At 42.8% G+C, this 12,692-nt stretch overlaps 1 protein-coding gene across 3 annotated transcripts in view; it reads left to right on the forward strand.

Annotated features, from left to right (window-relative positions):
• LOC147427474 (mitogen-activated protein kinase 4b-like) overlaps positions 1-12,692 on the forward strand; it is a 79,824-nt gene that overhangs the window by 27,619 nt on the left and 39,513 nt on the right. For 2 of the 3 annotated variants that reach the window (XM_086496394.1, XM_086496395.1), the window contains exon 5: positions 1,000-1,137. The exons of the other annotated variant lie outside the window; for it this stretch is intronic. In XM_086496394.1, the coding sequence (XP_086352520.1) occupies positions 1,000-1,137 (138 nt within the window). The remainder of the gene's footprint in view (positions 1-999; positions 1,138-12,692) is intronic. 3 annotated transcript variants of the gene reach the window in all.

Raw genomic sequence — 12,692 nt, forward strand, 5'->3', positions numbered from 1 at the left:
TATCTTGGGATTATCATAGGTACTTTCAAAGTACTTGTCTAAGTTGTCCGTAGTACCTTTATATATCATTGTATCCCTCTCAGTTTGTTATTGTTGTCACCTCCTCTATCTATTCTCCCCCAATATTTTCATAATAAAGCTCTCCATTACTTCATATCATTGCATCCCTCTCAGTTTGTTATTGTTGTCACCTCCTCTCCTCTCTCATCAATTCTCCCCAAATATTTTCGCATCATGGTATCAAAGTGGATCCTACATTCTTCACAACAAGAGCTCTAATTCGTTGGAAAATGCACTCCGTAACCGCACAAAGGCCCCCCCGGGGGGGGGGGGGGGGGGGGGGCGCGGGGAATGGTGTTTGACACTAGAGGCCAAAGTCAACTCTCCTTGTGCATCTCAAAGAAGAAGCACACGCTATCCTCTAGACGTGCCCTAATAGCAATTGAAACCTCTAGGGGTGTGAAAATTCCTTCTACTCAGGAGCTTGCATAGAGCTCAAAAGGAAAGTGCCAATCCATTGGAATTGATGCTCATATATCTTGGCGCATGATCAACCCACCTGGCAAAAGGCTCGATCTGTCCAATTGCCCAAGCTACATGCAAACGATTGCCAGGAATATGGTTGTGCTCCATTTGAATTAAGGGATTCCATAGCAACGGCTGGCGGAGTCTCTAAGACTGATGTTGTCGATAGGTATGAAGTGCAGTTTTTTTTTTGTGAGGCATGAGCGCTCTGTCTACTCTCAACTTGGTTCAACCATGAAGAGCGATTGGAATCAAACAAGAGCTGTCAATAGCACCCGTTCACAACTTGCAACGATTTGTGTGGAGGTCATGTAGTGTTATTCTGATTATTGTATCCTGGAGTTTGTTGATAGTTGTTTTTCTGTAATTTGAAAAGAAACCATTACCACCCTGGTGGTAATTTTCAGTCATTTTAGTTATCTTTCGCTCACATGTGACATATGATAATGATTTTTTATACCCTTGTTTTTGCAGATTATTGCAATAAGAGACATTATACGACCACCTAACCGGGCACAGTTTAATGATGTTTATATTGTCTACGAGCTTATGGATACAGACTTGCATCAAATCATAAAATCAAATCAAGCTTTGACGGAAGATCATTCTCAGGTTGGGTATCAAACCAATTGTTATGTAGTATGTCTCTAGGTCTTTTAGTTTCAATGTTTGAAGTTCAAGTTCATCCACATTTGTTCATTCGTTACAAATAACACGAGTACTTGTGCTAGGAATACTGTCAAGATGGTCTGCGGCATATTTCATCTCCGCTTCTCTTGGACATATCCAATAGCTTCTCACTTATGGGTCTAGTTATTTTGATAATTCATTAGCAATATAGTTCTTAAGCTATAGCTAATTTAGCAACATCTCTCCCTTATAAACTATTATCCTGAATTGTAGTGGTCTCACTCAACTGCCCAGAAGATTTGGGGAGGCGTCGTGACACTCTGCATCCACAAGGGGAAACTCAGACAAGATACAGGGTTTTTGGCATTATCATCGCTCAGATGAATTATTGGCACTTGATATTGACTTGGGTGTAAGCTATTGGGAAAATATGTCATGCTTGGTGATGTCTTGGTTGAAAGCATAAGGAGTACTTGAGGAGCTTACTCTTGTGGACATCGATGCCAACGAAGTGCTTAATAGTGGTTTGAGCAGTATGTATGCCGATTGTTGTGCTTGGCGGTGCTTGGGTCAATTTGTATACCAAATATGGTGCACTTCAGAAAGCACATCAAGTTCTTAAGGATACTTTGGTTGATAAGTATGCCAAATGTGATGCATTTCAGAAAGTATGGAAGGATCTTGAGGAGCTCAATTTTCGGAATGGTGTCTTTTTGAGTGCAAAGATTGCGCGAATGTCATAAAATATAATATCTAATATCTAACCAACCCAAATGATTCTCTCATATTAAACCGATCACTTAATGTGGGAGAATAAACGGGAACAAGGGTTAAGATATAGACATGTGCTTATAGATCTATCACAATATGGGGCAAATGGTAAAGGGGCCCAAATGAGAGATGGTCTATCAAAGAGCAAGGCTAACCAACGGAGCGTAAGACCTTAGGGTTAGCTTCATTGAAGACCTCCAATAATGTGTGTAAAAGTCCTTTGACCTTAGGTAAGCTAGGGCCGACCTTGAGGCGCGGGAACCCGACCCAGCTTGAGGTGCTTGTCTTGCTTGTCATGCTTGATGACTAAGGTGCTTGAGGTGCTTGATGATTGAGGTGCTTGAGATGCTTGAGGTGCTTAATTATTGAGATGCTTGAGGTGCTTGATATGCTAGGGTTGCACTTAAGGTGAGAACCTAGCCCAAGCTTACAGTGCTTAACGGCCAAGCTTGTGGTGGGAGCTGGGCCTATGTATGAGGGGCTTGAGGTGTCAAAAAGTCAAATATTCAATCCCTACGAGGAGGGGGCGAGCCCTACATGAGGGGGGATGAGAGAGAACACCCACACACTCACACAAGGCATGCATGGTACAAAGAAAGCAAGAGGGACACTTGTCAAGTTCCTCCTCATGTTGCCCTCATGGTGTGCTTGAAGCCTATTGGTTGGCCACCCAAGGGGTCCAATAATAATTTAGGAGATTTAATTAATTGATTTAGCATTTATCTAGTCCTCTCTCTCAAAGGTGAAAGGGGGACACTTGTCTCAAGGCTACCCTTGCTGCTTGTAATACCTCCTGCTTGTGATTGGCTAGGCCTGGAGGGGTCCAATGAGCTTCAAGCATGAGCTACAAGGGGGGGTCGACCCAAGCAAGCTAGGGGGTTGCTTAGGGGATATACTCACCCACACACACTCACAAACACTCTCATTGTGTGCTATGCAAAGTGCAAGAGCTCCCCGCTCCCTCTCCATCTCCAAGTAAGTAGAGGTTGAGAGCCTACACCAACACTCTTGGCTATGGAGTGCAAATCCAACCAAGAGCCATGCTTCAATGCTTAAGCTTGCCATCTCTTTCTTCTTCATTACTATGCTATTATGTATGCTAGCAACAAGAGTTATGATAAGTGAGGAACTAATTCTTTCTCCTACGAAATGTTTCTTCTTCCTCTTCCCTACCCTCATTCCCTGCTAGCTCTCTCTACCTTCGAAGGTGTTTGAGGTCTTGGGACTGAGGCTTGGGATAGTTAAAGCTTTCTTCCAGTTTATGCTATGTTTGTGATGCATGAAGCTTTCCATCTTCATTGCATCACCTAGGTCACAAGGAACACAAAGATTGTATTGTAACAAGTCTCTCTTAATGGGAGAAATCATAATACAAATGCCTATTGGAGGGGGGACCGGATCCATATAAATCAGGTCCTCAACTGTTGTCATGTTATCTAAATTCTCTCTCTTGCAAAAGTATTGTTGATGCCAAGTTAACTAATTGCTATGATTATGTTGCTATATTCAATTATGTTCACCCGCTATGCTCACAAAGTCATTTCTCAAAAGTACTCTCATTAATTTCCGCTACTCTCAAACTAAATAGGCCAATTCCATTACATTGGTATCAGAGCATTTGGTTTCTCTTTTCTTGCTTAAGAAGAGAGGTCCTTAAGTAGCCTATAAATGGTTGATGTTGTTAATTATATTAGGGTAAGTGGAACTTGGATCTATTATCGGTTTTGTTGAGCCCACTATGTGGGGGATGGTGCACACCTCGGGAGCTTTGGACTTAATAATGGAGTCTTTTCAGACTTGCCTACGGCTTTACCATTATTGAGCCATAAGAAGTCCGAAAGGAGCTAGCCCTTGGCAACTCTGCTATGTTATACGTACTCCTCTACTCTCTATAATTAACCACTTCGAGCCGTGTGTGTAGATACTTAAGAGCCGATTTTCAAAGGCCAAGAGGAGTGGCAACTAAGGTTTTTAATTGCCAAAGCATACACTAAGTACATACATAAATTTTGTTAACATGGCTGACAATAATCAAGAGAGTAGAATGAACATTGATAGCTTTGATTTTGCACATGAAGGTGCTAATGATCATGCTCCCATGTTTGTGAATTATCTCGTCACTAGGTTGCAGCAAGCTATGAGCAACCCTGCTTTGCAAGCCGAAGTTACTCAACAACTTTGTGCTTATGGAATTTTCCTTGCTCTCCAAGAGGAGAGAGAGCTTAGGAGGCCTCTTGAAGAGACCCCCAAAAGAAGACTCTCCCATTCGAGAGGAGGAATCCAAACAGCAAGAAAGCAATGAAAGTTTAAGTTTCTCTGAAGATGTGGCTCCACGAAGACGGCGGTCTAGACGATCGCCCACTCCTTCCAAGAGGAAAAGATCAACATATAGTCCTTCTCCTCATCACTGTGAAAGGCAAGGGAGGAAACAAAGGAAGAAAAGGGCTAGGAAGAGGGGAGGACATCGCAAATCATTTCCTTCTTCTTCACCTTCCTCCTCTTCCGACGAAAGTTATGGCTATTCTCCTAGAGAATACAAGAGGGGAGGACATCGCAAATCATTTCCTGCATGGCGAAGGTCACAAAAGCTAAAGAAGTTCAAGGAGGGAGAAAAGAGTATCTCTTTTCTCACCTATGATGGCACCTTCGGTGCTACCGACAAAGTGTTGGCCATCATCCAGCAATTTGATGCGGCCTTTGGAGATGAAGGCTTCACAGAGTCCTTCAAGCTACGCCATGTAGCTATGCACTTCCAAAAATCAGCTCGTCAATGGTGGGCTAGTCTTCGTGGAAATGGTCAAGCCCCAAAGACATGGAAAACTCTACGAGTTTCCATCATGAAGCAATTCCTTGTAAGCGATGCAAAGGACAAAGTGCTTACCGACTGGCGCAGCTTGAAGCTCCTCTCCCATGAGTCTATCCACAAATATGTAGACAAGTTTTGGGATTTACATCTCAAGGCTACTGTCTTTTAAAAGATAGACTTTGTCGAGCAAAGGCAACAATTCTGTGCGGGATTACCTGAAGAGATGGCCGAATACATCAACTCTCAACGGCCTGGTACTATTAGCGAAGTAATCCATCACACCATGGTTGCTTCACGCATCAATTTCCATCAAGGGGCTAGACATAATGTCAAGCCCATGGAAAACAAAGACAAAAATGATGCAAAGGGGAAAACCAATGTTCAAAATACTTTCCAAGTCAATTCCAACAACAACAACAATCGGTCCAAAGAGAAGGGAGTTTACAAAGGTAAAAACAAACTCTCCTGAAGAGCTTGAAGCTTTTCGCAAGGACCATAAGTGTTTCAAGTGTGGGACATGGCTATCGTTCTTGTCCCAAGAAGAATACTCGCAATGAGACTCCTAGGGCTTCCATCATCGAAGCTCCAAAAGAGGATGCTCATTTCAAAGGATCATCACTTTCCTATGCTTGGGGAAGGGTAAGAGAGCATGATGCCTTCATCTTGTTTGACCTTGGCTCTACTCTCAACTTCATATCAACGGAGTTGGCCACCATGTTGGGCATTCAAGCTTTTGAGATGGGAGATATAGTAGTGGCTGATGTAGCTTTCAAGGGACAACAAGCCTCCGTTACTCCCTTGATTGGGAAGTTGAGGCTTCATGTCTAAAGCTATGTCGACAAAGAAGACTTCTTCATCTCTCCTCTCCAACATGAGGATGTTATCCTAGGGGCACCATGGTTTGATCGCATGGCTGCCAACATGAAGTTCCCTGAAAGGAAAATCTACTTTACCTATAGGGGAAAGAACATGTATATAGATGCTAGTGAGCGTGGTCGCACCATTCCACTTGTAAATCCTCTTGCTTTTGATAAGTCAATGAAGAGCTTAGTTTCTGCATACATGATTTTTGTCAAAGAGTCTCTAAAAGATACTAATGTTTCATCAAATGTAAATGGTAGGAATCAAGAAGAGTTAGACTTGTCTAATTTTCTAAAAGGATTCCAAGATGTGTTCATCGATGATATGCCTATGGACTTACCTCCAAAACGAGGGGATGATGACCATCGCATTGAGCTCCTTCCTGGAAGCTCACCACCGAACAAGCCTCCTTATCGAGTCTCACAAGCTCAACAAGAGGAGATCATGAGGCAAGTACAAGAGCTGGTAGACAAAGGGATGGTGAGGCCTAGTTCCTCTCCCTTTTGTTCTCCAGTCCTTCTAGTACAAAAGAAAGATGGTACATATCGTATGTGTGTGGACTATCGAGCACTAAACCATATCACTATCAAAAACAGATTTCCCGTACCTCGGGTAGAAGATCTGTTTGATAAGCTACAAGACTCTACCTACTTCAGTAGGATTGACCTTAAGAGTGGCTATCATCAAATAAGGATAGTGGATGAAGATATCTTAAAGACAGCGTTTCGCACAACGTTTGGTCTTTATGAATATCTAGTCATGCCTTTTGGCTTGACCAATGCACCAGCTACGTTCAATCGTTTGATGGAGAAAATTTTTAGACCATACCGCAAATTCACTAGAGTGTTCTTTTATGATATCATCATCTACTCCAAGTCTTTGGAGGAACATAAGCAACATCTCCAAGTGATTTTCCAAGCATTGAGGGAGAATAAGCTTTTTCTTAACCAAAAGAAAAGCGAATTCTTCCTTCAAGAGATTCAATACCTAGGTCATATTATCTCTAAAGATGGTATTCGAATGGATTCATCAAAGTTAGAGGTAATAAAAGCATGGCCTAACCCAAGAAATCTACATGAGCTAAGAAGCTTTGTTGGTCTGTGCGCATACTATAGACGCTTCATAGCAAAATTCTATCAAGTAGCAAGACCACTACACGACTTAACTAAGAAGAACGTTAAGTTTGTATGGACTGCTAAGGAGCAAAATGCTTTTGAAAATCTCAAAGAGAAACTTACTTCCCAACCAGTCCTCGTGCTTCCGGATCTCTCAAAGCCATTTGAGGTCCAATGTGATGCTTGTGGTGATTGCCTTGGAGCAGTTTTGCTTCAAGAAGGGCATGCCATAGCATATGAGAGCCGAAGGCCCAATATTGATGAACGAGTCTTGGGCATTTATGAGAAAGAGCTTTTAGCTGTTTTACATGCCCTAGACACATGGAAGCACTACCTATTGGGGACTCCATTTATCCTACGAACCGACCACCAAAGTCTCAAGTATTTCATGACGCAAACCAAGCTTTCCGACAAACAAATGAGGTGGGCAAATTTTCTTTCGCAATTTAATTTCCATATTGCTCACATAGCTGATAAGCACAATCAAGTGGCCGATGCACTTTCACGACGACCCAAAGTTAATGCGGTGTCTATAGCTACTCACAATGATCTATCCTCTATGATAGATGAGTATGCTACTGACCCTGACTTTAGAGACATAATGTCAGCCCTTGCTTTGGGGAAGAAAGAGGAACCATTCACCTTGCAAGATGGTTATCTTCTCCACGGCAATAGGCTATGTGTTACCCATTCACTTTGTGAGAAAGTTATGTATGAATCCCATGCTCCTCCATATGCGGGGCATAGAGGTATTCAACCTACTCTCCGAGGAGTAGAGACGTACTTCTATTGGCCTACCATGAAAGTGGACATACAAGAGTATGTTTCAAAATGTGTAGTATGCCAAAAGACCAAGTATGATAGAGGGAAGCAACCTGGATTACTCAAGCCATTGCCTATCCCAAATTCACCATGGGAGAGTATATCCATGGATTTCATCTTTGGATTACCTAAGTCTATCCATGGGAATACAGGAATATGAACAATAGTTGACAGGTTTAGGAAGCAAGCACATTTTATTCCTGTCAAAAAGACTATTAAGGCACATCAAATGGCAACTCTCTTCATATCTCAGATTTTCAAGCACCATAGATTACCCACATCCATCGTGTCAGATAGAGATCCTAGAATGACCAGTAATGTCTGGAAAGGTCTCTTTGAAAATCTAGGAACAAGATTGAATTTCTCTTCGGCCTATCACCCACAAACGGATGGCCAAAGTGAGATAGCCAATCTTACGATACTCGATCTACTCAAGACTTATGTCACCGAAGTAGATCAACGCTCACAATGGGAAAAGTACTTACCTCTTGTAGAGTATGCCTACAATAATACTATACATACTTCTACGGGGAAAGCACCTTTTGAGATCATTGAAGGAAGACCTAAAAGTCCCTTGCTACTCAAAGTACATGGGAAGATCTTCGCCGCCGATGAGTATAGCCGTGACCTACAAGAATCTTTTCAAAAGATTAAGGAGGCTATATCCATCTCTCAACAAAGGCAAAAAGCTGCTGCTGTTGATAAGCACAGAAGAGCCTTAATGTTCAAAGAAAATAATTGGGTCCTTACTCAAGTTTCCTAAGGCTCGATTAAGGCAAATGACGGGCAAAAATCCTACGGGCCATTAAAAGTATTATGCTAAACTAGCAAAAAGATACTATGGTCCTTTCCAAATCTTGAAGCCCATCAATGAGACGGCTTATCAACTCAAGTTGTCCAACCATTGACTCATACACAATGCCTTTCATGTAAGCCTACTTAAGTCCTACAAAGGAGAGCCACCAACTGAACCAATTATTCAAGACCCTTCCGAAGTTGAAGACCAAGAAGAGGTGCTACAACTCGAAGCTATCCTTCGACATGAAGACAAGGTACTACGACATGGTAAGATTATCCGACGGTATCTTATTAAGTTCAAAAATTATCCTTTTGAAGCTAGATGGATGCAAGGAATACAGCTTAAGGATAGTATGAACTTTGTCAATGCTTACAATGCTACATTAGAGTAAGCAAATGTACAAATTTCTTTTAAATGACTCATGTTTTTGTCTTATAAGACTAGTTCTTTTTTTAATTGTGCACAAATTTAACTATTATGCATGCTTAGAATCATGTTTGTGATGATGACGTCTCTCAAACACCAAGTAGAATTTGTCACTCTACTTTGGGAGAATGAAATGGACTAAAGAGCAGACATGCTTGCGGTAGCTATGTCTCCCAAGCACCAAATGGATTAGTCATCCATCTTGGAAAGATGTCGTTGGGTAAAAAGGGATCCTCTACCCGCTAAGTAAAATTGAGTAATGACTAAGGCTTTATCTCTTCTACCTCATATTCGAAGACAACTATGATTTCAAGAGAGAGGTAATGTCATAAAATATAATATCTAACATCTAACCAACCCAAATGATTCTCTCATATTAAACTGATCACTTAACGTGGGAGAATAAACGGGAACTAGGGTTAAGATATAGACATGTGCTTATAGATCTATCACAACATGGGGCAAATGGTAAAGGGGCCCAAATGAGAGATGGTCTATCAAAGAGCAAGGCTAACCAACGGAGCGTAAGACCTTAGGGTTAGCTTCATTGAAGACCTCCAATAATGTGTATAAAAGTCCTTTGACCTTAGGTAAGCTAGGGTTGACCTTGAGGCGCGGGAATCCGACCCAGCTCGAGGTGCTCGTCTTGCTTGTCATGCTTGATGACTAAGGTGCTTGAGGTGCTTGATGATTGAGGTGCTTAATTATTGAGATGCTTGAGGTGCTTGACATGCTTGAGATGCTAGGGTTGCACTTAAGGTGGGAACCTAGCCCAAGCTTAAAGTGCTTAACGGCCAAGCTTGTGGTGGGAGCTAGGCCTATGTATGAGGGGCTTGAGGTGTCAAAAAGTCAAATATTCAATCCCTACAAGGAGGGGGCGAGCCCTACATGAGGGGGGATGAGAGAGAACACCCACACACACACAAGGCATGCATGGTACAAAGAAAGCAAGAGGGACAGTTGTCAAGTTCCTCCTCATGTTGCCCTCATGGTGTGCCTGAAGCCTATTGGTTGGCCACCCAAGAGGTCCAATAATAATTTAGGAGATTTAATTAATTGATTTAGCATTTATCTAGCCCTCTCTCTCAAAGGGGAAAGGGGGACACTTGTTTCAAGGCTACCCTTGCTGCTTGTAATACCTCCTGCTTGTGATTGGCTAGGCCTGGAGGGGTCCAATGAGCTTCAAGCATGAGCTACAAGGGGGGGTCGACCCAAGCAAGCTAGGGGGTTGCTTAGGGGGTATACTCACCCACACACACTCACAAACACTCTCATTGTGTGCTATGCAAAGTGCAAGAGCTCCCCGCTCCCTCTCCATCTCCAAGTAAGTAGAGGTTGAGAGCCTACACCAACACTCTTGGATATGGAGTGCAAATCCAACCAAGAGCCATGCTTCAATGCTTAAGCTTGCCATCTCCTTCTTCTTCATTACTATGCTATTATGTATGCTAGCAACAAGAGTTATGATAAGTGAGGAACTAATTCTTTCTCCTACGAAATGTTTCTTCTTCCTCTTCCCTACCCTCGTTCCCTGCTAGCTCTCTCCACCTTCGAAGGTGTTTGAGGTCTTGGGACTGAGGCTTGGGATAGTTAAAGCTTTCTTCCAGTTTATGCTATGTTTGTGATGCATGAAGCTTTCCATCTTTATTGCATCACCTAGGTCACAAGGAACACAAAGATTGTATTGTAACAAGTCTCTCTTAATGGGAGAAATCATAATACAAATGCCTATTGGAGGGGGGACCGGATCCATATAAATCCGGTCCTCAACTGTTGTCATGTTATCTAAATTCTCTCTCTTGCAAAAGTATTGTTGATGCCAAGTTAACTAATTGCTATGATTATGTTGCTATATTCAATTATGTTCACCCGCTATGCTCACAAAGTCATTTCTCAAAAGTTCTCTCATTAATTTCCGCTACTCTCAAACTAAATAGGCCAATTCCATTACACGAATGTCCAACATAGAAGTGGCAAGGGAGCCTTGGGTGTTGTGCTCGGTAATCTTTTGGTAGATATGCGAGCCAAGTGTTTTGATTGTCAAGGCTTTGGTAAATGTGTATGCCAAATGTGGTGCACTTGAGAGAGCACAATAGGTGCTTGAGGAGCTTCTTATTCGGAATGTAACTTGGAGTACATGGATTTATGCCCAACATGGCAGTGGCAAGGATGATTTGGATTGCCTTTTTTTGTCGCGTACCATTACACTAAGGGCCATTGGAGAAAGATATGCTTAGCAATGCCTGAATGCAATATGTAAGCCGATTTTTGGTGGTCGGGATTCTGCACCAACCGAGAAAACACATTCACAGCAACAACCAATTGTATTCTGAACGCATCCTTGTCTAGTTGTCTAGTATAAATGCTTGACCTTGTGGAGCATTCACATCAACAAAAGGTATAGACAGGGGTGGTTGCGAACCCTTGCCAACGTCAAACACTGGAGGAACAACGTGTCTCTCCTGTGAAGAGGAACCTCTTCTCTAGTGTCATTTGTCTTGTTAGCCTCAGTGTAATTTCAAGTTCCTGTGCGTTGTGTCTTTGCCAAAAACCAACCAAGGCTCACTTTCTTAGGAAAATGTGATTCTGTCCCAGCAACAGAACCATGAGACCGGCCCATAGACTCGCTAAAGGGTGGTAGGCTTTAGCTTTCACCCGGTCTTTACACTGTTCAACTTTACTTGAACTTTATGACACAAAGGAACTTCACGAATAAACCTCTGATTGGAATTGAACACTTCAAGACACTTCACGACTTGGTAGCTAGAGCACTCCCAAGTAGATAGTGACACCTTGTAGGTCCCAAAAGACTAGTGCCTCTTTCGGTATTTCTTTATTCTTATTGCAAATAAACGATCCGTACGCTTTCACCTAACTCTCACCAAGCTGTCCAAACCTCTCCATTTTTGTAATTATAGGTTTTTGACCCAAATTTCAATTTCGGCAACATAACGGCGGCAAAACTCCTGTAGGTTAAAAATTATCTCTTGGACATTTTCCTCGCATTTTGGAAGCTTTTCGGTGAGTTGCAGGTTAATTTCAGCATGGTGGAATTCCTTGTCATTGTCAGGTGCCCAAAGCCTTGTTTAAGCATCCCAAAGCTTTCCCAAGGCTCCCCCGGTGATTTCTTGCAGTTTAGGTGCAAAACCCTAAACTTGCAAAAGAACGCAGCAGGCTGTGTTTTTCTGTTTTGGATCTTTTTGAGCAGAGCGAACACGTCTACGCGTGTCTCAGGTGCTCCTGCACGCAATGGGACAGTTCCCCTTTGAATCGGATGAGTTTTCACGCGAGAAAACTCTCCGTTTTCGGCAATCTTTCGTGATGGAATTGTGCGTATTGGGGGGGGGGGGGGGGGGAATTAGCTATTAGCTAATCCGGTTCCTGTAGAGAAGGCTCTTGCCTTGGCAAACGCGCATAAAACCCGAGAATTGTACATGGTCATTTGGGAAGCCCATCTAGTGTGGCATTACCATATGTGCAAAGGGGGTAGAGAGATGCGCGAGACAGAAACCTCGCGCTACATGAGACAAGGGAGAAGGCAAGCTTTTCATTAAAGCTGTGATCACCTGCACCCACTACTCACACACATTGTAGTTCACAATGACTCAAAAATCAGCCCCCCTCTTGATTTTGGGCGTCTCCTCTTGAGACTGCAGTGTGTTGGCTTGCATGTTGCTCTCCTGAAGCCATGTGTCCAGTTTGCTCCTTTTGGTTTAATGCCCTAGTACCCACCAACTTATAAAGTGTCGCGTGGGGCCCAAAGGACTTTGAACTGAGCCTAGATAACCTTTTACTGCTCAGATTTCAGTGTCAATTGGCCCGACCAACTCGTCACGACCTGGCCTTCACTGCTACGGGTGAAACTCTCGGCCGTCGGCTGTTTTACAATGGCCATATATGTCCGGCCATTTGTGACTTCAAAAAGAGGATTCCAAAA

The sequence above is a fragment of the Adiantum capillus-veneris genome, chromosome 23 (genome assembly GCF_014529385.1).
Source record: "Adiantum capillus-veneris isolate H3 chromosome 23, ASM1452938v2, whole genome shotgun sequence".
Lineage (NCBI taxonomy): Eukaryota > Viridiplantae > Streptophyta > Polypodiopsida > Polypodiales > Pteridaceae > Adiantum > Adiantum capillus-veneris.